Source organism: Myiozetetes cayanensis, unplaced genomic scaffold (assembly GCF_022539395.1).
Source record: "Myiozetetes cayanensis isolate MyiCay16 unplaced genomic scaffold, myiCay2020 scf19, whole genome shotgun sequence".
Taxonomy (NCBI): Eukaryota; Metazoa; Chordata; class Aves; order Passeriformes; family Tyrannidae; genus Myiozetetes; species Myiozetetes cayanensis.
Genome location: NW_026087400.1, coordinates 12687788 through 12713414, shown reverse-complemented (window position 1 = coordinate 12713414; position 25627 = coordinate 12687788). Strand labels below are relative to the sequence as shown.

At 48.1% G+C, this 25627-nt stretch overlaps 1 protein-coding gene across 1 annotated transcript; it reads right to left on the bottom strand.

The window, feature by feature from the left end:
* Nucleotides 1–4229: 4229 nt before the first annotated feature.
* CHMP4B (charged multivesicular body protein 4B) lies at nucleotides 4230–24638 on the bottom strand. The gene is made up of 5 exons (XM_050313883.1): nucleotides 24311–24638; nucleotides 8873–9050; nucleotides 8053–8167; nucleotides 7759–7885; nucleotides 4230–5084 (listed from the first exon to the last, which is right to left on the bottom strand). Exons 1-5 carry the CDS (start codon nucleotides 24504–24506, stop codon nucleotides 5017–5019), a joined length of 684 nt encoding a protein of 227 aa, XP_050169840.1. The 5' UTR covers nucleotides 24507–24638; the 3' UTR covers nucleotides 4230–5016.
* Nucleotides 24639–25627: the final 989 nt, after the last annotated feature.

The window sequence follows — 25627 nt, the reverse complement described above, 5'->3', positions numbered from 1 at the left end:
AGCCAGTGATCCTGGCACAGCTCGGAAACAGCGGTCTCTAATTTACAGAAGTTTAGTGCAGTTCAGGAGAGAAGCACAGAAAGTGTTTCGTGGTCGCAAATCTTGTTGGGAGAGGTTTTCCAGAGCAAGGGGATGCCTGGATGATGAGCCACTGCTGCTGTGCCAGCAGCCCCCGAGCAGGGAGGCAGAGCCAGCCGGTGCCTCTCGGTGTCCCAGTCTGTCAGTCCAGAAATGCAGTTTTGCCTCCAAGTGTTCGAGGGGGGAAATTGCACAGACGGTCCCGTCCGCCGGCGCTGCTTGGAAAGGGCGATCCTGTGTCCCTGCAGCGGCTGAGCCGCCGTGGAGGGGGCATATTGGGAAGGAATTCTTCCCTGTGAGTGAGGGTGGGCAGGCCCTGGCACAGGTTGCCCAGAGAAGCTGTGGCTGCTCCTGGATCCCTGCAAGTGTCCAAGGCCAGGTTGGATGGGGCTTGGAGCAACCTGGGCTGGTGGAAGGTGTCCCTGCCCATGGCAGGGGTGGAATGAGATGAGCTTTAAGATCCCTTCCATCCCAAACCATTCTGGGACTCTGTGCAAGTGCAGCAGAGAGGATGGGACAATCCAGGACAGCAGGAAAAGCTATTCAGTTGTACTTTTGTGCTTGACATCCCAGTCTAAACCCCACTGGTGCCTGGGACATTCAGGATCCTGAAGCCAGAGTGGTGACAACCCAGGGCCCTAGAAAGCCCTAGAAGTCTCTGTTCCACCTAATCCCAAAGCCATCTCTCCTCCCTAATGCCCACGGGTGAGTCCCAAGGGACAGGAGCTGCAATGATTTCAGAGGACTCACCGTGGCCAGGGAAGATCTGAGCCATTTGGCCCTGCAAGTCTTGTCCCTGTTTCCCAGATCCCTCTGCAAAACCTCCTCCCACCACCCACATGGTGTCCAGTCAGGGAGGAGGATGGGGACCAAGAGCCAGGAGCTGAACAGTTCAGCAAAGGGCAGGAGGAACCCCAGAACATCAGAACACATGAACCGGCCCCAAATCCAGCTGGATCCAACCACCCATCCCTCCCTCCCAGCCAAGGCACAGCCAGCAAGGGAAGCTCTCGGGCACAGCTCCGAGGTGACACGTAGGAGGATGTCACTGAGCTCCCCCAGCACAGCCAAGGCAAGGGAAACCTTTGATAACGCCCTAAAATGTGGCCCCCAAATCCTGCCAGCTGAGAAGCTCAGGAGACATCCAGGAGAACACAAGGCCTGGAGCCAGGGGAGCGAGGGAGGGAGAGAGATGGGGCTGAGCTGCCGAGAGCCACAAGGTCTGGAAAGCATCACTTTGATTTAGTGGACCTTGATGTTTGAAAAGTAAGTCAAGAGAGCTCTTTTATTTGCCTCGGGGCTGAGCATCAGCCAAACACGAGCAGGATTTAGAAGGGCAAGAGCTTCCCAGATGAGCAGAGTGCAATTTTGGCCTTAGAACCAAAATAATGATAAAAATAACGAGCAGGGGAGAGAGGGAGCGCTGAGCAGTACATACAAATGTCAACCTGCAGGGGCTCTCAGAGCCCTAATAAAGGGTTTAACCTGTTGTCTCGATGAGTGGTGTTACACCTCTTGAGTGAGAACAAACTCATCCTTACAGGGTAATTCCACAAGCACGCTGCATTCAGGGGCTTCAGGAAGCTGAGTGGTTTTATTGGAAGGGCTGAGGTTTAAAATTCACCAACTGCAAAGGGTGGAGGGTGTCCATCACGGGGTTTAAGAGGGTGCAGGCAGGGTAGGTCTGAGGTGGAGAGGAGGAGGCAGAGAGAAGCACGAGCAGCTGTGACCTCCAGGCCAGGCTGGCCACCTTCTGTGCGTGCACAAGGTACAGCAGCTCCTGAAGAGTGGGAGAGCTTTCCTGCTCCTCCCATCACAGCACTGACAAACACAGCCCAGCCTGCACATTGGCCCCTCTCAGAAATCCACCTGCCTCCCACCACTCCTGCATTCACTGGCAAGTGAATGCACTCCCACCACTCCCACCACTGGCAAGTCCCACGAGCCCCTCCCCAGAACCCATCACTGAACACCCACTGACTAACAAATCACCCATTAAGCAACTGGAGATTGATTTGCCATCCCAGTGGCTAATGGAGCCCCCCTCCCCTTCCCTGGCTATTTAACATCGCACTGAAAGTTCATGCACTTAAATGGCCGTGTCTTTAAAGAGGAAAGAGCATCTCTGGGAAAGAGCAGGGAAGGCACAGAAAAGCCATTTACACCCCTGGAGAGGTACAGATCCAGTGGCACTGGAGCTCAATTGCATAGCAGGCAGTGTTGGGCAGAGCATGGATTTCCATTATTTCTGGGAGGGAGCAGAATAATGGATATGCCCCCACCTGCTGTACAACACAAGAGCCCTGCAGCAGGATGTCTGCTGAGCTTTAGCATTACAAACCACCTCAGCCACTCTCTGGCCCAGCTTTTCCAAGTGCTCTCCGAGTGTTCACCCTGCTCCAAACGTACAAACACAGCCCCTTGGTGTGGGTGGACCCTGAGCCTGGAGCACACCCCACACAGGCACCTCTGGCCTGACTCCCCCAACCCAAACACGCAGCACAAAATCCTTCTCTGACCCTCCTGGCTTTGTGCTTCCCTCGGGACCATGGACAAATGCCCTGACACAGCAGAGGTAACAGCTCCTCCCTCTGTACAGGGCTGAAATCATTCCAAGGGGAATCAGGGATGAGGCCCTTCAGCCCAGTCTCTACTTTTCACAGAATCATGGAACGGTTTGGGTTGGAAGGGACCTTAAATCTCTTCTCATTTGACCCCCTGTCATGGGCAGGGACACCTTCCACTAGCTCAGGTTGCTCCAAGCCCCATCCAACCTGGCCTTGGACACTCCCAGGGATGGGGCAGCCACAACATTTTGCCCTCCTTTAAATGTCTCAGCCTCGTACTCACATGCAACAGTGTCAATGCTTTCCACCTTCCCTGTAGGGAGAAACAAGGATTAACCACACACTGAAACCCCCTGGGTCCCAGATTTCTGCTTGCCCCCTTAAAAAGCCCCACAATAAAGCGCTGACACAGCAAATTGAGCTTCTGATGGGGGCAAGTTCCTTAAGGACAGTTTCCAACAGGAACTGGATTGCCTTTCCCAGGAAAGGGACACCCTTTCTGGGCACTGAGGGGACAGCTCCAGACACTGCTGGCTCCTTCCCCACTGCACCTGGGGCTCTGTGCAGGTGAGTTCTGCCTCAGAGTGGCTCTGAGCAAGGCAGTGTGTGTTTACTGTGAACACTGCAACTGTTCAGTGACATTATGCAACAGAGCAAGGAGCTGATATCCAAACCAGAAAGGTGATCAGTCCTCAGACTTCATATTAATAAACTGCAGGATTAAGAAACCACCCCATCGTTTATTAAAAGAATAGAGAAAAAAAAACAAAAAAGAGGTGGTAAGAACTGAGGTTGTCAGGATTGAGGTTGTCCTTGCTGTGTGGTTAAAGGTAACCAGGAACCACGGCACACCCTCACTGCTGCACTTCCTCCTGCTGTGCAAAGCAGGGCCTCTGTTTAGCTAAAGCTGAATGAACAGCAAAGCCAACACGTCCCAGGAACAGCTGGGCTGCCAGGTGGTGCCTCTGCTGCTCACGGCTCCTGAGCTTCCACAGCAGGAACTTTAAAGCACTAAAGGAGCTGATGGGATTGGTTTTCCCTCTCCCAGCTACACCAGAGTGCTCCTACTGGGACAGCTGTGGGTGAGATGCTCACCCACAGCTCCTGGAATAAGACACTGCTGCTGTAACACACGTTTGTTAGCACAGTGCACAACAGGGATGATTTCCACCACAAAAAATGTAAAGCCAAATCCCCAGCTCTTGTTTCTAAACCTGTCGCTTCTCCTGTTAATTCAGCTCTTGATTTCTCCTTAGTGGGGGGATTTTGACACAGAATAGAATCACAGAATCACTAAGTTTGGAAAAGACCTCCAAGATCACCGAGTCTGTGCCCCATTCCCACCTTGTCCCCCAGCCCAGAGCACTGAGTGCCACGGCCAGGCCTTCCTTGGACACCTCCAGGGATGGGGATGGGGATTCCACCACTTCCCCCGGGCAGCCCCTGCCATGGCCTGACCACCCTCTCCAGGAAGAAATTCCTGCTGATGTCCAACCTGACTCTCCCCTGGCACAGCTTGAGGCTGTTCCCTCCTACAGCCAGATCACTCAAGCACGACACAGAATCGACAACAGCAGCCACGGGTGAAAATTAATCGAGATATTTAATACAGTGCAATCCATAGTAGTTTCTTAATTAAAATAATTGTGTGCATGTATCTGAATGGGTTATCAATTATCACAAAAAAAAAGCAATAAACATTGTAGTGCTATGTAGAAAAATGTACAACTGAACTTGAGATCTTCCCTACGTCCAAGAGAGTGTTCATCGATTGCGAATCATCATCACCTGTTAAAATGGGAACAGTGACTACGTCGTTGGCGGTGACAAACACAAGGCTTGGCCACACATCAGTCAAGGGATATAAATATAACTGGCAAAAACTAAAAACCTAAAGCATTCTTGCACCTAAAACACAATAAGAAGCCGACGGTGGCTTTAGGACTTTTCCTGGTTTTTAAATGCCTTACAAGACTTATAGACACACTTAAACTGACTTAAAATTACAGGGTGTTTGGTTGCTTGTTTTTTTTTTTTTTTCCTTTTCAGCTTATTTCAATTCAATATGGCCCAAATTGAAGATGAAGATCCAGCAGTGGCAGTAGCACAGTCCAAAAGCTGAATGTTTGATTTTGCAAAGACCTTTGTACAGAAATTCAACCGTATCGACTGCGGGCAACTCCCCCTGCTCCCCCTTCCTTCCTGTGTGCAGACCATGCTATGCAGAAAACAGCAATGCAGTTCCCACTGCTCTGGGTTAAAATTAAAAGATAAAGACATTTTGCTTATGCTTTCTCCTCAACACAACACATTTGTACCCAGTATAGGTAATCAAAGTCTTTTTTTTTTTTCCAGCCAGTTACTGCTGTGGTTACATGGTTCCTGCCCAAGCTTCCAGCTCTTTCATGTCGTCATCCTCTTCTTCCTCTTTCTTCTTGGCTGCAAAACAATGAAAGAAAACAAGTGAGTGGGAATCCTGACAGAACCCAGTGGCCTCTCTGCCACTGACAAGCCAGTAAATGAAGCACCAAACGCCAGCAGAGGGCAAAAAATACACAAAATCCTCTTGAATTGAAACAAAAGGAGCCTCGTGAGAGAGTCAGCAGGGGCTGAACGGCCTGATAGTCCCCATTCTAGTGGGAGAAGACAAAAAAATCACACAGGAAAAATGCAAATGTACAGAAGGTTAAGGTGGGATGTTTTTCCATCATCTCCAAGCCTACAAGCAAAGTTCCTCTCAGAGGGATGCAGTTTCTTACAGAAATTCATCTGATGTCTCTTCTCCATAAAAAACAAATCCCTTATTTCACCATTATGTCCTCAAAGTGCAACAAATGAGGTTCCTGTGTTTTGGTCAGGCAGGTACAGAATTTGGGGGCCTCCAACTCTGTGTCAGCTGATGCTCTTGGAGGGGATGAAGAGCCCTGGGAATGTCCTATTCCCCTCCTCTTCCCACTCCCCTGGCAGCTGAGGGATGTGGATGGGAGGCAGCAGCTTAAATGCTGCCTCCTCATCATTTCTGCTCCTTCCAGAGGAGCAAATGCTGCTATTTGTCATCATGGGACAATCCAGTTTCCATTAACTCAGCAAAAATGGTTTTAACCCAAAAATAGCTGCAATAATTTTGGAAAATACCAATAAAAGATGTCATTTCCTCAGAGAGTGGTTTTGCTTCAAGGTGGGAGGGGGAAAAAAAAAAAGAGTCAAATAATTCATACTCCAAGTGGTTTGTGTCATTCCAAACGAAACATTTACACAAGGAGAACTGAGTCAGCTCTAAGTTGAGCTCAAGACCTCTCATTTGTACAAATTTGGGATTTGTTTTTCTATATTAAGCTCTTCCAGCCTCCATTAAACAAAACCAGCTTTTGCCTGAGTTTCTCCTGACATCAACTCAGCTGGTGGCAACAGCAAAAAATTCCTCATTCAGAGAGTGATTACAGCCAAAATCCAGAGAGCTCCTGAGAGCTGGAAAAGCAGGAAAGCTCGTGTTCATTTTCCATGTCATCAACAAAAAAGAGGGAACGGAGTCATCTCTACCTCAAAAGACACATCACTTATTCCCAAAATGAATACACATGAACCTGCCTTGTTAGGGAAATATTCCCTTTGGAAGTCCGACCCATGGTGACCACAAGCCAACTTTTAATCCCAGTGTTTTTTATTAAGTCAATTCAAAGGGAAAACCAATTTAGGTTAAAAAAATAAATCCACACAAAATCCCCGCCCACCACCACCCCCCCAGAATCCCAAATCTTCCCAAGTGCCAGTCTTGGAGGCAGCTTTATTGAAGTGAAAAGCAGCATGACATTTAAATACATTAATGGAATTCTAGTTCCCATCCAAAAGCAGCTTAGCACAAATCCTATAAAACACCGAGCTTTGCGCTCAGAATTTTTACTACAAAAAAAATTCTTCACTGTTTTTATTATTTTAGGAAGTTTCAATAAGTTTCACAGGTTTATTTAACCTATTTCTCCTGCTGGATCTAACTCTGGACAAAGCCCCTGATTTAGGGTATTTTGATACGACTCAGTCCCCTCTCATCAACCCTGGTCAGCAATTCTGCAAAACACAGCTAGAGAAACACAGAATCAGTGATGTCAAAAGTAAAGGACTGTAACACACAAGGAGCAATGGCACACAAAGCAGAACCTTGGGTTTGGCAGTGCCTGCTGCTTCCCACATCCATCCAAGCCTGGAAAGGCAGCAGGGTAATTATAGATACACCAACCAACTGGGATTATTTTCACTCACTAGCCTTTTGGACTTTTTTTTCCTAAGTAAGGACATGGAATAGAGCTGCAAAGTCTACAATTTATCCATTAAACATTCAGGCACACTCAGCAAGACAGGCTTGTAAAGCTTCACATCCCATTAATGCTGGAGAGGTGCCCCAGCTGAGCTGTATTCCATGAGGTACCACTTCCCGTTCATACCAGAGGGATCAGATCAGACTGAACAGCAGCTTTGAACTGTCTCTGTAAATAAAAACGTTTGTTGCTTGTTCTCCACCTAAAATCCTCCCACTAACAGCAATTCCCTGGACATTTGTGCTGTAGGACTGGGATGACCCTCAGATTGGCACTGCCTGTGCAAACTGCACAGTCCCCAGAGAGGGGACTCCGAGGGTAGAGCCTCCCAAAAGCCAGAAGAGAAGGGATCAAATTAAGACACCAAAGCAGCAGCAAGAAGTGATTCCATGGGGGAATCCAAACCAGCCTGGGACTAATGGTTGGACTGGATGATCTTGGAGGACTTTTCCAAGCGTTAACCATCCTGTGATTCTAATTTCAAGAGTTACTTTATTCTCCGCTCCCTTTTTCCACACCTCCACTCTTCCCTGAGCATCATCAAGGCTGCAGATAAGCTGGGAGTGCTAGAACAGACAATAATTGCTCCTGTAACAGGGAGTCATTTTCCTGGTGCTTGTGAAGGGCAGGTTCTCCCCCCCAGGGAAATGGCACTGGATGTGATTTGGGATTCAGGAAGCAAAATTTCAAGCAAAATGTCTGTGTTGCCTGCAGCCAGATCTCCCCAATCCAAGGAGCTGGGAGATGAAAAAGCACACTTTTAACAATCCGAAATGCTTCAGGTAAAGGTCCATCCATACCTGGCTTGGAGGGTATTGATATTGAGGGCACGTTTGGTAGTGGTACTGTCTCCGGACCACTGATTTCCAGCAAGTTTTTGTCTAGTTCTTCTTGTTCTAGTTCCTCTAGTTCTGCCATGAGTTCATCCTAGGTTGGTAAAAGAGAAAAAAAGGAAGGAACTTTAAGTCATATTTATCAAAAAGTAGATTTAGCTGATCATATTATTAAAGAAAACAGCTTAAATTACAGGACTGAAGCAAATCAAGGAGATGAGGAGTCCGATTGTTATCAACAGAAGCGAATTCAAAACATACCTCATCAAATTCCTCCCCAAATCCTACTGGCTTCGAGATGGCTGTTGAAATCTCATCTGCCAGCTCTTGCTGTTCTGCAATGTCCTGCATTAATTCATCTACTTTATCAATATCCCTGTAAAAGAAAGGAAGGAATTCAGTACATCAGGCACATTCCCAATCAGCAATTCAGACTTTTGTGACTCTGGGGTTCTGTAGAAATGCCACACCACAGGGACATTCACAAGGCCCTTTCCCAAAATACACTTTGCATGCAAGCCTGAATTTTATGCCCCTGCTCTGAACACGATTATACATGTTTTTTTTGCTCTTCCCTACAAGCTTAGCCTGCAGCAGTTACACAGAGACACCAACAAAGAGGTTTTGTTCTGCTCTACTGGTATTAATAAGAATTTGCTCTCCTGATTCAGCAATATTACATCCACAATATTTGCTTCTGGAGCAAGCACAACATTCCCATAATGCAGTTTACCTTTAATTATTGCTACATACACCAACTCCACTGCACAGAAAAGAAGTTTTAAGTCTCCCCTTGAGGCTTAATTCTTGCCACCAAGTGGATCTGTAACTGGTGCAGGCACTCACTTCTTTAGACTACACTGGTGCTACCCTGCTTTTGGACAGTGTCCAGAATAAATGGTGGTAAACTGAGGCAGCATCACACTTGCATGTTTTGTTAAATATGAAAATGTATCTAGCATGTTAAAGTTAGAGCCTTTTAAAAGAAGATTTTTCTACTCCAGCTCTGCCTTTATGAAACACCCGGCATTCAGCAGATCAAACAAATGGCAACCCAAAGGTGGAGAAGGGAATAACTTACATGTTGTCATGAGCAGCTTTCATGGCTTTAGCAGCAAACCCCATGTTCTTAAGCACTTCAGTGTTGGTGTTGGCATTCTCCAGGGCTTCCCTCTGGAACTCAATTGTTGATAACGTGCCATCAATCTGCGCCAGCTGCTTCTCGTACCTCTTCTTACGCTTTAGGGCCTGAAGGGCAGCTGCACAACACAGGAAAGGGTGGGATGGGTGAGATTTATGCCCAAAACACCTCTCAGATTTTGTGCCAAGTGCCACTCAGCACCCAGAAATATTTAGAACACTCAGTGGTTGTCCACTCTTCCTCCTAGATAAACTAAGCAGATAAAACTAAGGTAAAGCCTTCAACAAAGCTGTTCCAAGGTGGCCAGATGCCTCCTGTCCATCCCTGTCACACTCAGCCATGCACAATGTGCAACATCCTCAAAGGAATCCCGTGGATGAGATCTCATCCCAAGGATGTGAGCCAAGAAGTCACTCAAAGGTTGAGTCCAGTCACTCATAACACACCACAGACACAGACCAGGCAACAACAGACACAAGGCTTCAATATCCAAGCTCAACCACTTGAAAACATCTTTGTTCACCATCACCCCCAACATAGGAAGGCACAGTTGTTGGTGTAACTCCTGTCAGGTGAGGCTGTGGTGCTGCTGCAGCTGCTGGGAGAAGCAGCTCATTCCAATGCAAAGACAAATGTTGCTTCACCTTTTCTCTCAGTGCTGTGAAATACACATTACAGCAGTATTTTTATTTATGCATGTTTCATTTTTCACATTACTCCTCCTGGAAGGCACTGTCCACACGACAGTGTGAACTGAGAGGTGTGAGGAGAGAGATTAAGGTGGTTTGAGCCATTTGCTGCTTGTAAGCACTTGTACAGCGTGGGCTCTTGCAAGAGGAGCCCACCCATGACAGCACCAACAGAGCTCCCTCCCACAGGGACCGGCCCGTGTGGGAGGACTGGCCCAACCTGCTGCACAGCCGGGCTGCTCCAGCTCCACCCACCCACCCAGACAGGAGTGCATCCAGCTCTTCCCTAAACACCTGGGCAGACAACAGGTACCTGCCCATTCCTGGAACACTGACAGTGAGCACAAACCACATCTGCATGTGCTTGCAGGTGCACAAGAGCTGTAGGTGCCCCATCCCTGCAAGTGTCCAAGGCCAGGTTGGGTGGGCTCTGGAGCAACCTGTTCTGGTGGGAGGTGTCTCTGCCCGTGGCAGGGGGGTAGAACTGGATGATTAAGGTGCCTTCCAACCCAAATCACTCTATAATAACCTTTCTGTATGTGGCTACAAGTTCTGGCAGGAGCTGCAGTGTGGGCAAGACCTGCCAGGGCCCAAGAACTGCCAGCTGGTAAGACAACACCCAGTGTCACCTGGACTCAGGGACAAGCACAGCTCCCCCTTCATGGTACTTCTGCTTCCCCTCCTGCCATGAGCACACCTGTCCTCTGCATGACAGCCTTGGTCATATAATGCATGCTTTAAAAACTCAACTTGGCCACGAGCTGCTGCTCCAACAGCCTTACTCTCTGTTTCTCAACTAAGCTACACACACACGCCCTCATTTCTTCAGGGCTCTGATCTCTCTGAGTCTTACAGCAAAAAACAGGTTCTGGACCTCCCAAAAGCTCAGTCACATGCACCAGGGATGGTAGCAAATGAAGGTTTTAAATCTTTAAAGATGTTATTTTGAGCCTCAGCAGGATTTCTGGAGGGGAGCAGAAAACAAGGAGTAGGAAATCCTGAGAGCTTCCCTTATCTCTCCCCGTCAGAGGGATGGTAACTTGGTGACGTGATCAGGGTGTTCCTGCAGCACACACAAAGGCTGCTATCCAGGAGCCCTAGGTACAGCTTGAGGCCCACAACTGGTTATAAATATGCTGTATTTGATTACTTTCTAATTACAGTAATGTATTAGAGTACAAAAAAGGCACTTTTTTGAGGGATGGCCCAGCTAAGGGCACCAGGCATACAAAGTAACCCAGTCTGATTTAGCACAAGGGATCAAAACCACAAAAGCACAGGTCACCTCAACTTTTCCAACAGAAACCAGGGAGCCAAAACAAGCTGACTTTCACTGCACTGACTTTCACTTCAGTGGCCAGTAAACCTCCCCAGTTTGGGGCCAGTCCAACATCCACTTGTTTGACAGGGGTGGATTTTCAAAGGACAATGTTTGCTCTGCAGAATGAGGCACAACACAAATATCTGAAACATTCCAGCTTTATGCAGATCATAAAGTGATGAGCGACACATTACTGGGATATTTAGGCTGGTTAATTTTGCAGTAATGATTTAATTAAGGATATATAAAGTTTTCTTAGGAACACAAAATTGTTAATAGCTGTGTTTATATAGTGACAGATGCTGGGAAAGTTACAGACAGAAAGAGAACATTCTTTACTGAGGATTTTGTGCATCCTGGAGAATTATTGACAAAACCAGAGATTTTATAGCCATTATACAAATTATATTAGATGTGATACCCAAGTAAAGTACTGCAATTTATGTACAGCTCCCCATCACAGCTTTCTCTGAGAATAACTACAGTTTGTCTACATTTCATGGTCATGTACTTTAAAACAAGCTGCTCGGACAGCAGACACTGCAGGAACCATTGTAAAAGAGCCGGGGATGAGGAGCTCTTATCAGGACTGTGGGTAACTATCCCTCCCACTCCCAGCCCCACCACTGGGGCACCAGAACTGCACCACCCTTAAACTTCATATGGATTTGTGCCACTTTCTGGAAACACTTCCCACCCCTCCAGACCAAGGAAATACCAGTTTGCAGAGTCTGAAGTAAACATAAACCAGAGACAGTGGGCTACAAATACGTTCTCTGACGTTATGCACATGCAACAATCGTGTGGGTGGGTGAAGTCAAAGTGTAACAGGGCCTATCTCTGCCCTATCACATCAGGCAGCCGTGGAAGAGGCTCTGTGCTCGGGCCCCACACCCCTAATTACGCCTTTACTGCTTTCAAGATAGTAATTACATAGTCGAGGCAATGCAATTTATACCCAGCTTAACTTGCTGTGGAACTGCTTCAGCAGGACCTGTGACCACATATGAAGTTTAAAGCTTTTATTCTCTGGCCAGCCAGAGTTCACTCACCACCTAGAACTTGTTGCTAGAGATGTCACAAGGACAGTTCTGTAGAAAGGGCTGATCTAAGCTTTCCGAGAGCGTGACAAATTCCTTACCTTGGAGTCAAAAGCCATGCAAGATTTCGAGACTGCTGGGCCACAGCAGCTTCTGCAAAGGGCCCCATACCCAGAGGGACTGGTGCCTGCTCTCACCATGGGTTTCTTAGGGAAATATCCCATCTGTGTTTATGAATTACTCAAACCCAGCTGGTAATCCCAGTGTGCTGCAGGTGGTGAGTGCAGGGCAGTCCCTCCCCCTGGCACAGAGCGGGAGGAAACTGCTCCACACCCAATCCTCTGCAGCTCCACGGCATGGGATGAGCAGTGAGGGATGCCAGGAAAGGCACACAGCAGGGACAGGCAGCATCCCTGAGCAGCACCTGTAGTCCCCACGAGCAGCTAAGTCTCCCAGCAACACCTCCAGTTGCTCCTCCGAGAGCTCCCTGCCTTCCGTGAGGGATAACTTAGGGAATATCCCTATTCCATATTAACCCAGCAGCACCAGTTCACACCACTGGCTGGTTTAGGAGGGGATTTAACAACTGAGACAACCCTCAATGACAACAAAAATATCTGAATATTCCATGGGCAGTCAAGTCTTCTTAAAACAGCAAGAACCTGCCACTGAACAGTGTTTTAGACAACCTTTACAACCCACACCTCACCCTTAACAGGCGGGTTTTAGCTCCTAAGTCCAACCTGCAGCAGGAATTGCAAGCACTTAAAAGATCCTCTAAGAAAAACAAACAGCAGATAACAGAGCTTAGTTGCACTTCAGTTGAATTTTAGTAAAGTTTTCGGTGAATACATAAAAAAGTACAGATCAGGGGAAAAGCAGATTTTTTATATATATTATTATTACAGTTAATACATTTAAAACTACCTGGGTGACTCCTGCCATCCATCAGGAGACAGTGAGCAGTCTCATAATGATCTTCTCCATTGATATATTGTCTTTTTTATCAGCTACAGGGGGGATGTTGGAGCCAATTTTTACTCATAAATATATTACCACAGAGTTCTGATGAACTAAGATTTACATCAGTGGTTTATGATCTCTTTTCCTCTGGCAAAGTCATATAAAGTGTCCCAGTGCTAATGAGCATCAGACTCTGATCTCTGCAGTTCCTTTATACACAGAAATGCTCACAAACAACAGAGAGGAGGGGAATCCAGAAATAAAACTGAAGCTGAGTCCAGGTAGATCTGAACTTACTGCTTCAATTTCCTTAAGGTAAAAACATAAAACTATATTCAAAGAGTACTTTTCAAACTTTTTAATACATGCAAAGTTATTCCTTCCTCTGCTTTTTGTTTTGGTTTGGGGTTTTTTTGGGGGGTGGTTCATCCTTGGTGGTTTTTTTTTTTTTTTATTTCCAGTCTTCAACTGAACTGTGAAATAATATTTTACTATTTCTTTGAAATTCTGCAATAATCCTCCCTAGAAATTCCAGAAGTTTTACCTGACTCTCCAGGAGCCCAGGGTTCCCTTGGGATACCCAGCCCTCAGGAACTCGTGTTATGGTTTTCAGTCACCACCCCTGACTCAGGAACACCCAGAAATGAAAAAAGCAGAGTCATTCAGCCAGACTCCCCTCCTCTGTCAGCAGATGGGTCTGAAAAGCATGACTGCTCACCCAGATAATTTCACTGCTCTTCAAGAAATGCTATCTGTAAGAACTGGATATATTTTAAATTATTTCAACCTGTGTATAAGCAAATTACCATTATTAAATGAGCTGTTGTCAGTCTTATGATTTCCTTTGCAATATTTGCAGCAGTTTGCTAGTCCAAGGAGACAAATGTTCACTGGGATAAGAAGCTGGCAGGATAATAAAAATACCATTTTACTACATGGTACTGCATTCAGAGAGGAAAAACCGACTCAATATCAGTGATTTTGTTAAAAGTCAACAGCCCTCCTGCAAATAAATACTGCTGGCACACTTGTGGGACAGGCAGAGTTAATGGGATATCCCTGTGCACACAGGAATTCTGTTTAGTTAATATTTTTAAATATTATTAGTAGAAAAGTATAGATCTACTGATAAAATAAGGATAGATCTACTGATAAAACACAGCTCAGCTTGAGAGGAGCAGGGGGACCAGTTGGGAACAATTCAAGAGTTTCACTGAATTCAGACATACATCTCAAGGTCCAAGTGCTGGTGATCCCAGGGAATCTGTCCCAGCTGGTGGCTCACAGTGTCTCCTGCCTCTGCAATGTCCTGCTAAAAATCACACTGACACCTCACACAGAGAGGCTTCTCCTCCAGAGGGAGACATGGGGGTTAACTGAGGGGGGGAAATAACTGCATCTCACATCTAATTCTTACACTCCTACTGGCAAACAAGGCAAGAAATGGCAGCAGCAGAGACACCACTGCAAAAGGACATCAGCAGCATTACTATGGGATGAGGAAGTTCCACAGCAGCCTCAGAAAATAACGCACAGCAAATGCCAACCACACCAAAATAATGAATAGTGCAAGAGAGTTGCAGAGGAGCTTCCCAAACTGGGGTCCCTCGGCCCTTCCAGCAGCAAGCCCGGGGGGAATAAACAGGATTGAGATAATCAGCTTCATCCTGGAAGCCCATTTTCCACATCACAGTGTGTATTCAGCTATAATTTGCTCAACAGAAAGAAGTGTCATTATTTTTGCTGCTTCTGAAAATCCCACTCCATCTTCCTGGCGCTCGCCATCTTCCTGGCAGCAGATTTAATCGGGAGCAACATCCTCACCGTCCTTGAGACGGGATAAACAAGGGGCGCTGGGAGGTGTGAGGAGTAATGGCCTGCCTGGCCTGCCTTGCCTGAGTGGCTTTAGCTTAGACAGCACCTGCTCATCTCTCACTCTACCAGCAAACTGCCTAACATCCCTCCAAAAATATCCCAAAAAAGTGAATTGAAAGGAATTCACAAACTATCCTCCAATGCTACGGGCAGATAAAAAGGTCGAGACAAACCCACCACAGAATTGCCAAATTTCTTTCACACCACTGAGTATCTTCCTGCAGGGGTTTGACAGCTCCAGGAGTTGTTAAACAGCTGGGGAATGTTCATGGTGGTTCAATATAAAAGCAGGGAATCATGGGCAGAGTCCAGGCTTGGTCCTTCCATGGTCTTTCTGTGTCTTTCTTAAACCTCCAACAAAGTTCCCAAACCCACCCCTCAAAGGAAAGCAACTCTGAGGGGACTCATTAAAACTGCTCCAGCAAACCAACCAAACCCAGGCAGAGAACACAAGAAGGTTTCTGTCCTATCAGTACTTAAAACACAAGATTACAATTTCCTCTTGAGCAAAGCAGTGCCACTCTGTTGTGCAACAAAACAATAAACATTCCTGGTCTAAAAAATCTACAAATATAAAAAGGAGGGGGGAAAAAAGGAGATAAAAAAGCATCTGTGGAGAAGCAATCAGGGCTGTGATACAGAACACCCAAAACGCAAGAGAAGCACCACCAGCACTGGCTCTGCTCAGGGCTGGGATCACCAGGATCCCTGGGATTGCAGAGGTTGTTCCACATGCACAGCTCACAGGCGGGTGGTCCAGAAGGCAAACCAGCCTTCAGCCCTGGAATTGGAATCCCTTGAACATCGAGGCCATGCTCCTCTGGCCAATAATCCTCTGTAAAACAACCTCTAGGTGAGGCTGGGACAGTTCTGTCCAAAAAAAAAGGGGAAAAACAGTCAACTGTAGTGAGGGTTGAAGCTCAAATGAGAAAAGCAGGAAAGAGAAGTCTCAGTTACAGAGACAGCTTTGTTCCACCCAGGAGCTGGAACGAGTCTAAGAAATGCTGGATCAGCCAAAAACATCCAGGCCTAACGCTTCAAATGATTACTTGAAATCTGATACACCCTCTGGAAGCAAAGCTGTATTTCCCAATTTCCAGTTTTCATTCCTTGCAGCCCTGCATGTCCCTGGATGATGGCAGGGGACTGCGAGGCATCTCCAGAGCTGATGTAACCAAAACACATTTCTCCTTCCCTAGTAAAACTATTTTCTAGGGTTGCTGGGGTAAATTATGCTCTTTTAGAAACAGCCCAGTAACTGCTATGCAAATCTGCACCTTCTTTGATAGATATATAAAACTCCGATGTAAAATGAGAATTATTCAGGTTTCAACCGAAGTTTAAACTTCTAGGATGAGGAAAGTATGTTTCCTAAAGACTCCTTGGGATTCTCACAGCCTGTAAATATTTATGAGGTTTCTTCTTTATTTTGTGATTGCTGAAGGTACCTTGTTAAAGAAAATTCCAGTGAAAACTTATAATCTTCCTCTGAATCCCTGCCAGAAATGCATCAGGTGGAGGTTCAGCTTTGCAAGAACAGAAATGCCTCTTTCTAAGTGTCTCAAAATGTTGTTTGCTCACAGGAAAAAAAAACCACCAAACAACCCAATTCCCTATGCTGAACAATATTTTTGTCCCAAAACTCAGAAGATCCTATCCCAAAGGGGCTCGTTTCAAGAGCTTCTCTTCCTGGAGAGTGAAACCAGCGGCTGCCTGGGAATCTATCATGCATTTTCCAGCTCTGGACCACAATTATTAGAGCACTGCCAAGTCTAAGAATTTCTTGGAGGCTGTCAAAATATTTAGCATTTCTCTTAACATCTCATCTGGTGAAGTCAGGCTATTTTGAGATGCGAAAAATCGCTTTTTTCTTGAATGCTGAGTTTCCAACAGAAGCTGAAAACACAAAACCTTTAGAAAGCCAGAAATTATAAAGTAAATTGGACAAACTGTGTTTACTGGGGGAAGGGGGGGGATGGATCTGAATAAAATCCTGCCAAGCCCTAAGGGGCACATACAACATGGATGTTTGGGAACACTTACACACCATCACAAGAGGGAACCAGCCCTCACCTGCTGCACACAAGGATCAACATGCACATCCCAGTATGGGTAAGAGAGATGGTGATAATGGTTATTTGGATAATCCCAACCTGCCATCGTTTGCTGCTGGATCAGTTGAGAGCTGCAAGACAAGAGCTGGCTGTGTAATGACCCTATACTTGTATTAGCGACTATAAAATATTATTGGCAGGTATATATAAATATAATAATATAAAATATGATAGGCTTCACTTTAAGTGGTTTAGGTTGTTTAACAGTGAACCTGGAGGAAGCCACAGCACACCTTTTCCACCTGGGCTTGCAGCTGGAAGGACATGGTGGGCAGAACTGTTGTTGCCTGTGCCACAGCCTGGCACTGAGCTTCTCCTGCTCTCCTGTGTTCCCACCAGTGCTGGGTCACTGTGGCCACTGCACTGCCCTCAGTACTGGCCACCAGGAAGGCTCCTCACCTGCAATCCGGCCACATGGAATCATGGAATGGGTTGGAAGGGACCCACAAGATCATCCCATTCCACCCCCTGCCATGGGCAGGGACACCTTCCACTAGCCCAGGTTGCTCCAACCCAACCTGCCCCATCCAACCTGGCCTTGGACATTTCCAGGGATCCAGGAGCAGCCACAGCTTTTCTGGGCAACCTGTGCCAGGGCCTCCCCACCCTCACAGGAAGAATTTCTTCCCAATATCCCATCTAATCCTGCCCTCTGCCAGTGGGAAGGCATTACCCCCTGCTCTGTCCCTCCAACCCTTGTCCCCAGTCCCTCTCCAGCTCTCCTGGAGCCCCTTTAGGCCCTGGAAGGGGCTCTCAGGTCTCCCTGGAGCCTTCTCTTCTCCAGGTGAGCACCCCCAGCTCTCCCAGCCTGGCTCCAGCCCTTTCTTCAGCAACTGCATCCCTGCCTCTGCTCAGAGGCTCATCCAGGATGTTTCCAAGCAGCACCAACCTCCTTATCACCGGATCTGAGCTGTGGCCTTGGACTGTCTGAGGGAAAGGCAAAGGTCTATCAATATCTGCGGTATGGCCTGTCTAGGATTCTCTAACTGCATCCTTTTTGTTACAGGCACTCTGCTTGTCTGCAAACTTCATGGAAAGTCAGGCACGTGGGCTGCCCCAAATTTCAGTTTGGCAAAAATCATCCCTTTTTAAGGGGTGTGAGTAAACTAAGATTTCATTTTACATCCCACTCACATGCACTTTGCTGGCTGCACAAGGTCTGGCCACATCCTTCCTGCTCACACCACATCCCATGCAAAGTCCCTGAAACAAGTAGCCCATATTGTCCCCCACCCAAAAAAAAAAATAAAGGGCAATTCTGTGAACTTTGAGTTTTTTTCAAAACAAATGGGGATTTCACAGGGGGCAGCAAAAAGCTGCCAAAATCAGACCACGGAGCACAGGTCCTGGCCATTCCCAGCATCCCAGGAGTCCAGCTGGGATGCTCCTGCATGGCCCCCAAGATGTTCAAGTACAAGAACTTATCAGAATCCAGTCAGAACAAGCAGGAAGGGATTGACAGAGAGGCCTGAATGATATGAGTGCAAAGCCCAACAACATCCTGGCGCACATAAACACTCCACAGCTCAGTACTGATCCTGACCTGGCAGTTTCCTGCACAAGTCTGTGTAAAAGAGGGTTAAATCAAATAAGTAATTTGCATCACCTGCAAATTTTAAGTTTTTGAACTAATCCAGAAGCCCTGAAGCAGAGTTCAGTAAGTAGGCCTGGAGCTTAAGGAGATACTACAGTTCAACATCTAACACAGAGAGGAGAACTAAACACAAAGTCAGGGGCTGTGAATATGCCAGGTTTCCTTCCTCAGAGGGCCTGACAGAGAACAGGGACAGAGGAAGGATGTATTGCATCAAATACAGTTACCAAAACACACTGGCAGAACCACAGGGTTTTTGATGTTATTTATGCCACTTTTCAAAGCTGTTTTAAAAGGTGTTTGTGAATCCCACCCCCCAAACTGTTTCATACTATAGAGCCTGCCTCCAAAAACCTCTGTTAAACATAGGTAGGTTAGAATTCCAAACCAGAAGTTTCCTCTTGCTTTTAAAGATTTAATTAAATAGAGTAACTATCACACTTTTCCAAGACAGGTGGTTCACAACCAACAACCCTGGAGGAGATGCAGGATCAGCTGCTGCCAGGGCTCCTGCACTGAAGCCCCGGGTTGTGGATAAGCACCTGGAACTCAAACATGCATTTTGCATTAGACTATGACTTAAAACACAGAAAAGGCAGGCTGAAGGACTGAAGGTGGGCTGGAAACACTGCAGGACTTCTGCCTCCCCTACATCGGCATCTTAACGATTGGTGGAAACAAAGCCAGGTTCATATTCTTTGATTCTGGGAGCAGAGTCACTTGTCCTGCCAAACGTCAAGCAGGATCTTTAAACCACACTCAAAGGCAATGCATTAAGGTCTGAGGCCTTGCACAGACTCAAAGCTCGTTTGAGTCTTTGCCCGTACCCAGACCCGAGGCTGCAGCTTTCCTTTCCTTCAATGCCAGAGCACTGCGACACCTTGAACCACTCAGTGTTCTGAACAAGACTGTCCAGGCCATCCTGCTGGCATGATTCCATGATTTAATTAACGAGCCGCTGGCCCCTTGCTGGGAGAGCCCACGTCATCCTCAGATTTTATCTCATTTAGTGCTTCTAAGCAGGAGACTGTTGCCAGGAGAGGCAGAACTGCCCTCCTCCTTCGTCACATTCCTGCCTCCCTCTCCTGCCAGCTCCAGCATTTCTGTAGTTAACTGTGGAAAACAACTTTGGGGTTTTTTTTTCATCATCTTTTAAGAGCTGGGTTTTGTCTGGCTCAGCAGACTAATCCAACTCGTGCCCTGCCCACACAAACACCAACTCCAGCACAGAGGAACAGGCAGGACAAGGCACGGCTGCTCTCGGCAGCCGCCTCAACCGGGATCAGTTCAACATTCCAGCTCAACAGACTGATGTGGCAGGTTAAAAAAGGTAAAGAGATGGTAACCAGTTCACTTTCCATCACATCAGCAGCTGAGCTGCCCTATCTGAGGCAGCACTGGGAGCCCAAAGTGGGCATAAAGTCAGGATTTCTGCCTTCAGCCTACGCCCGACTTCCTTGTTTGTTTGGTTTTGGTGCAGGGTGGGGAATGGGAGTGTTCTCTTTCCAGGAAAAGCCTGAATTATACAGCAGGAATCTAGCAGCGGGTTTGCATCTGTTTTGTGTACTCAGTGCTGAAAAAAACCCCCAGCATTGTATTTATGTACAGTGAAAGAATAATTTCGACATCAGAGAAGAGAAACCTCTCGCTAACAGAACCAGAGCTCTCCTGCTAAAGCCTGAATATACACTGGTATGATATGAGCTTTTCACCCATTCCACTTTTTGTGGCCCTGATGTTCATTAATAAAAAGGTAAAATCAGTAGTAGGCAGGCATATAAAGATCCATTTAGATCCATTCACCCTGGATCTAAACCAGAGTGAGCTGCTCAGAACCCCGAAACAGTGTCAACTTTCTCTCCCCGATGTGATCTCTGCACTGAGACTCGACTTGAGCTTTGGCTTTCAAGGAGAAACAGACTTTGGAATTGTTATACCCAAAGTAATCAGAGATTAAGGAATTAACCCTCTGTGTCCCCGTGCTAAGCTCGGCTTTGTGCGACAGCCCCAGGGAAGCAGGAACCATAAAGATCAGCCTGAGCTTTACCGAGCTCCACAACTGCAGAATCCTTGGCAGAGATGGAGCAGCTCAGTGGCTGAGGAAACACCCCAGACTGGATGAGACAATGCCAGGGTGACAAACTGGAGCGGAATAAAAGGATGCAGCAGCAGCAGCAGCAGCAGCAGCAGCAGCAGCACAGGGCTCCCAGACCGCCAGCTCACAGCTGTGCTCGGCCTTTGTTAAAGCAGAGTTTATTTCCAGGGCACTTAAAATCCAGTAGGGCACTGGCTGGTTAGTGTTCAAACCAGTCAGCACTGCTGCTGCTTATATAAATTCACTGAGAGCTGTAAGTCCACTATTGATGAAGTGTGGAAGAGCTTCTTGGAGGAGTGGGAATAAACCCCAGAACACTGGTTTTGAAAGAACGAACTTTTCCAAAAGAACACAGAACAAAGCACAAGCAAAACCCAAGTTCTTCCCAGAGGAGGGAATATTAACTTGCCTGCTTTCAAGAAACCCTTCTAATGATGATCAGTCTTCTCCCTGGCAGTGTTTTATGCCATGGACAGCAAATGACATGGACATTAAAGCCATCACTGCTGGTCTCCCCAGCACACTCAGAACTTCTGATAAAAGTTGAAAGCTTCCCATGCCAAGAAACAACACAGACTCAAGAAATTTATACCAGAAAGTTACTTACTGTAACTTCTAGTCATGAGTTGTCTGATTTATACAGCTTGGATAGCCTAAATGCAGATCATGAAAAATATACACATATAATTAAAGTTCACAAATGAACAAAACCCTGCACGTGCTTAGGGCAGGCACAGGAACCAGAAGCCTGTTAAGTTTCTTAGACTTTAACTTTCCTTAGACCCTAGAAGTGCTGCAGGAATGAGTCAATGAGCCTTTGGAAAGCAGCTCACTTGGCACCCAAACAATCACCCAGTGTGCTGGAGAGCAGAGAACATTTCCCTCTGTCACCCCAAGTGTGCCAGAGACCCAGCTTTCCTCTGAGACAGCAAAAAGCACTATTCCAGGATTTCCCAAGCTTCCAGGTAAGCTCCCTGCCCCACTGTGCATTCCTCTGCTGGCTTTCCCACAGCAGCTTCCATTAACATCAGCGTGACTGTCCAGCTGGGATCACACACGGGCCACCATGCACAGGAGATCCTCCAGGAACAGCAGGGACACACAGGATCTCCAGAGTGAAATGAATAAATCTACTAAGAAAGATTAAATCTACTAGAGAACTAAGAAAGCTTAAGGATTCTTTAAGTTGTGTTTAAAAAAACAACAACAACAAAAACCAACAAAACAAAACAAAAACAAACAACAAAAAAAACCAACAAAACCCTCAAGTTAATCTGCTCTCTTTTAGTTTTACTTAAAACATTTCAACTGTATGGAAGTATTTCCATTAAAAATACAGGCTTTCACATATAAACCCAACATTTTTATTTTCACTTAAATTATCGATTAAAGTGGTTTTGCATAAAAATCACAAAGTTTATGGATTATAAAAGAGCCTAGAGTCAGAGAGGAAAATATCCAAACGACTGGATATAAAAAAAATGCAATTTGTAGGAGCTCAGCTGGTGACAGACAACTTGAACCCAGAGTAACTGAGCAGTGCCTTCGTGTGTCTGAGAGGAACTCACTTCCCAGTGAGCCACAAACAATCAGCTGCTTTTAGTAACAGCCCAATAAGGACAGTTTCCAGAAATGGAAAAAAAGAGGTTTCATTTTCCACCAGAAAACCATCCAACCCTTCCTCCTCTCCCAGTTCCTTAATTACTCCTCAGGATCGTGTTCTCCTGCAAGCCCTCAATTAGTGTGACCCAGAATCCCGCTGGTGAATGGGCAGGTTTTTCTCCTTCCTCCACCTCCAAGGAAATTTAATCCCTCCCCTCCCCGAAGTGCTGAAGGGCAGCAGAGAGGGAGGGATGGTGTTACAGTGGAGACAAAGACCTGAGCAGGAACTAGCAGAAAGAGAAGTCTGGAAGTTAAACAGGACTAGCGTCAGCCAGAAGGTGAAGAAACTGCAGAAGACGAGGAAGGTTAAAAAAAAAAATATATAAATTTTAGTTCTCCTTTTAAGCTCATTACCAAACTAGGCCAAAAAACTCAGCAGGAACTCACTAGAACTGTTGCAGTAAGTTTGATTTGGAAGTGACTTGGCTAAGCCTGAAGTCAGGCTCTGCTGAGGTCGTTCAGCAGGGCCCTGGGCCACATCCCCGAGCCCTCCTGTGCTGTCACCCACAGACAGGGAAGGCAGAAACCCCGAGGGAGCACCATGTCCCGGGGTCCGAGAGGAGGCTTAAAGTGCTGGCTGAAGCAGGGACACAAAACAAAAACTCTTACGGGTAATTGCTGCAAATTAACCCTTGCTCGTTGTGTTTGCAGCTCCCTGTGCCACAGGCACAGCCCCTCCTGCTACACGGCACAGAAAGGGGCACTCCGCACAGAAATCAGGATGTGCTTCCCTGAAAACGTGGCTTTTGAGTGGTAAAAGCAATCAAGAGGCTTGTTTCGAGAGCACTGGAATAGGCAACCTGACAACTGCCTTATCTCCAGGCTGACAGACACATCAAGCACTGCCTGAAACGCAGCCAGACCTGCCCAGGGAAACACCAACTCCTATCATCCATTTATAAACTTCAGGAGTGTGTGTGGAAGAGCTTCTTGGGAGTGGGTGGAGTGGTGGGGATAAAACCCCAAACACACGGCGTTTTCAAAGGAATGAACGTTTCCAGAGAAGACAAAACAAAGCACGAGCCCAACCCGAGCTCTTCTCAGAAGAGGGAGTGTTAACTTGCCTGTTTTCAAAAAACCCTTTTAACGGTGAGCAGTTTTGGCAGCTTTTCACCCCATGGACAGCAAATAGTAACAAGCACGTTAAAGCCACAACCGGTCTGCCCAACACACTCAGAACTTTCCATAAAAGCTGACAACAGCGGGCGCATAAATTTAACCAAACCCACACGCTTAAGCAGGGATCTGGTGGAGAGTTTTGTCTGCTAGAACTAAAAAAAAAAAAAAACCCACCGCGGTAAATCAGGGCCCTGATTCCAAGGCGATGCCCTGGGTTTTTTTTTCCAGGGTATTTCCCTGACCTCTCCCCGCAGTGAGGCCCGCGTGGGACGGGGAAGGGAACACCCCGGAGGGGCCGGGCACGGCCGTGACCTCAGAATCACGAGGGAGTGACGCGACAGCCACGCGGGACAGCCCCCTGCCCCTTCCCTTCCCCAGCGGGGTCAGCCCTGGCAGAAACCCCCGGAGAGGGGGGGAATGCCCTGTAAAATAATGGTAATAGCGCTAAAAATCGAAGGGCAAAAGGTAGGACATTAGGGTAGAAAATAAGGGCACTAGGGTAGGAAAAAAAAGGTCCTGGGGTAGAAAATAAAGGTATTAGGGTAGAGGATGACGGCGTTAGGGTAGAAAATAAAGGGAATGGGGTAGGAAATAAAGGTATTAGGCTAGAAAATAAAGGGAATGGGGTACGAAATACACATTAAGGTAAAAAAATAAAGGTCCTAGGGTAGAAAATACAGGCTCCAAGGTGGGAAATAAAGCCACTAAGGTAGGAAATAAAGGCGTTGGGGGGAGAAAATTAAGGCCGTGGGGTGGAAAATAAAGGCATTAGGGTGGGAAATAAAGGCACCAGAGTAGGAAATAAAGGCACTACCGGCAGGCAGCCCGGCTGAGTCTGTGCCGTGCAGGCCCCTCCCCGGCCCTCCCGACCTGTTGCCCGGCCCGGCCCGGCCCCCGAGCGCTCACCGCGCTTGTTCTTGGTGCCGTGCTTGCGGGCGGCCGCCAGCTCCTGCTCGATCTTCTTCTCCAGGAACTCCTGCTTCTTGCTCAGCATCTCCTCCGTGTCGCGGAGCCGCTGGATCGCCTCCTGCGGGGAAGGGCCCTTCCCGCCGCCCTTCCCGCCGGCGCCCGTGCCGAACAGCTTCCCCAGGAGCCCCGACATGGCTGCGCGGGGCCGGGCCGAGGCCGTGCCGCTGCGGTGCCGCTCCCGCCGCTCCGCTCCCCTCACGCACCAGACCCGAGGCCCGAGGCCGCCGCCGCCGCCGGGGCCCCGCCCGCCTGGCCTCGCCCCGCCGCCCCCGCGCCGCCTACAACTCCCGGCGTGCCCCGCGCCGCCCGCGCCGCGCCCGCCGCCGGCACCCCCCGCGCGGGGCGTGCCGGGAGATGGAGGCGGCGCGCGCGGCACGCCGGGAGGGGCGGGGTCCGCCGAGCGGAAAAGGGGCAGCGGCGGGGCGGGTGACGTCAGAGCGGGCGTGACGTCACGGCCCGGGAAGGAAGGGCCGGGCGGGGCTGGGACATTCCCGGTCAGGGACAGAGCCGGGAGCGGGTTGGGAAAGCGCTCCAAGGTCACCCAGCCCGGCCTGTGCCCCACCCACACCGTGTCCCCCAGCCCGCAGCACAGAGTGCCGCCACGTCCAGTCATTCCTGGGACACCTCCGGGGGTGGGGACTCCGCCACCTCCCCGGGCAGCCCCATCCGATGCGTGACCACCCTTTCCAGGAAGGAGTTTTCCCAGATATCCAACCTGACCCGCCCCTGGCACAGCTTGAGGCCGTTCCCTCTCCTCCTGGCCCTTGTTCCCTGAGAGCAGAGCCCCCTCTGGCTCCCCCCTCCCGCCAGGGAGTTGCAGAGAGCAAGAAGGTCCCCCCCGAGCCTCCTTTTCTCCCTCACAGCTCCCTCAGCCGCTCCTGGTGCTCCAGACCCTTCCCCAGCTCCCTTCCCTTCCCTGGACAGGCTTTAAGTGATCCAGAAGTGACCGTGGGAGCCTTCCCGGTGCCAGGGCTGGGAGCCAGGAGCGGGCTGGGTGTGATTCCCGGGCAAACCCGTCCTCCAGCCCCATCCTCACTGCCGGGGTGAGCCCCTCAGGCACAGCCCCTGCCGGTGTCGAGATCGTGTACAGGAACATTTATCCTTTCCACCTTCCCTTTCTAACTTGCCACCTGTCCCAAAGCAGTTCTGCTGTTGCCTCAGCGGTGATGACGATTTGTGAGCTCATTTCCTGGACACTTTGAGTCACTCCCTCCGAGCTGTGGAGGCAGCACGGACATAATTCCGTGCTGGAAT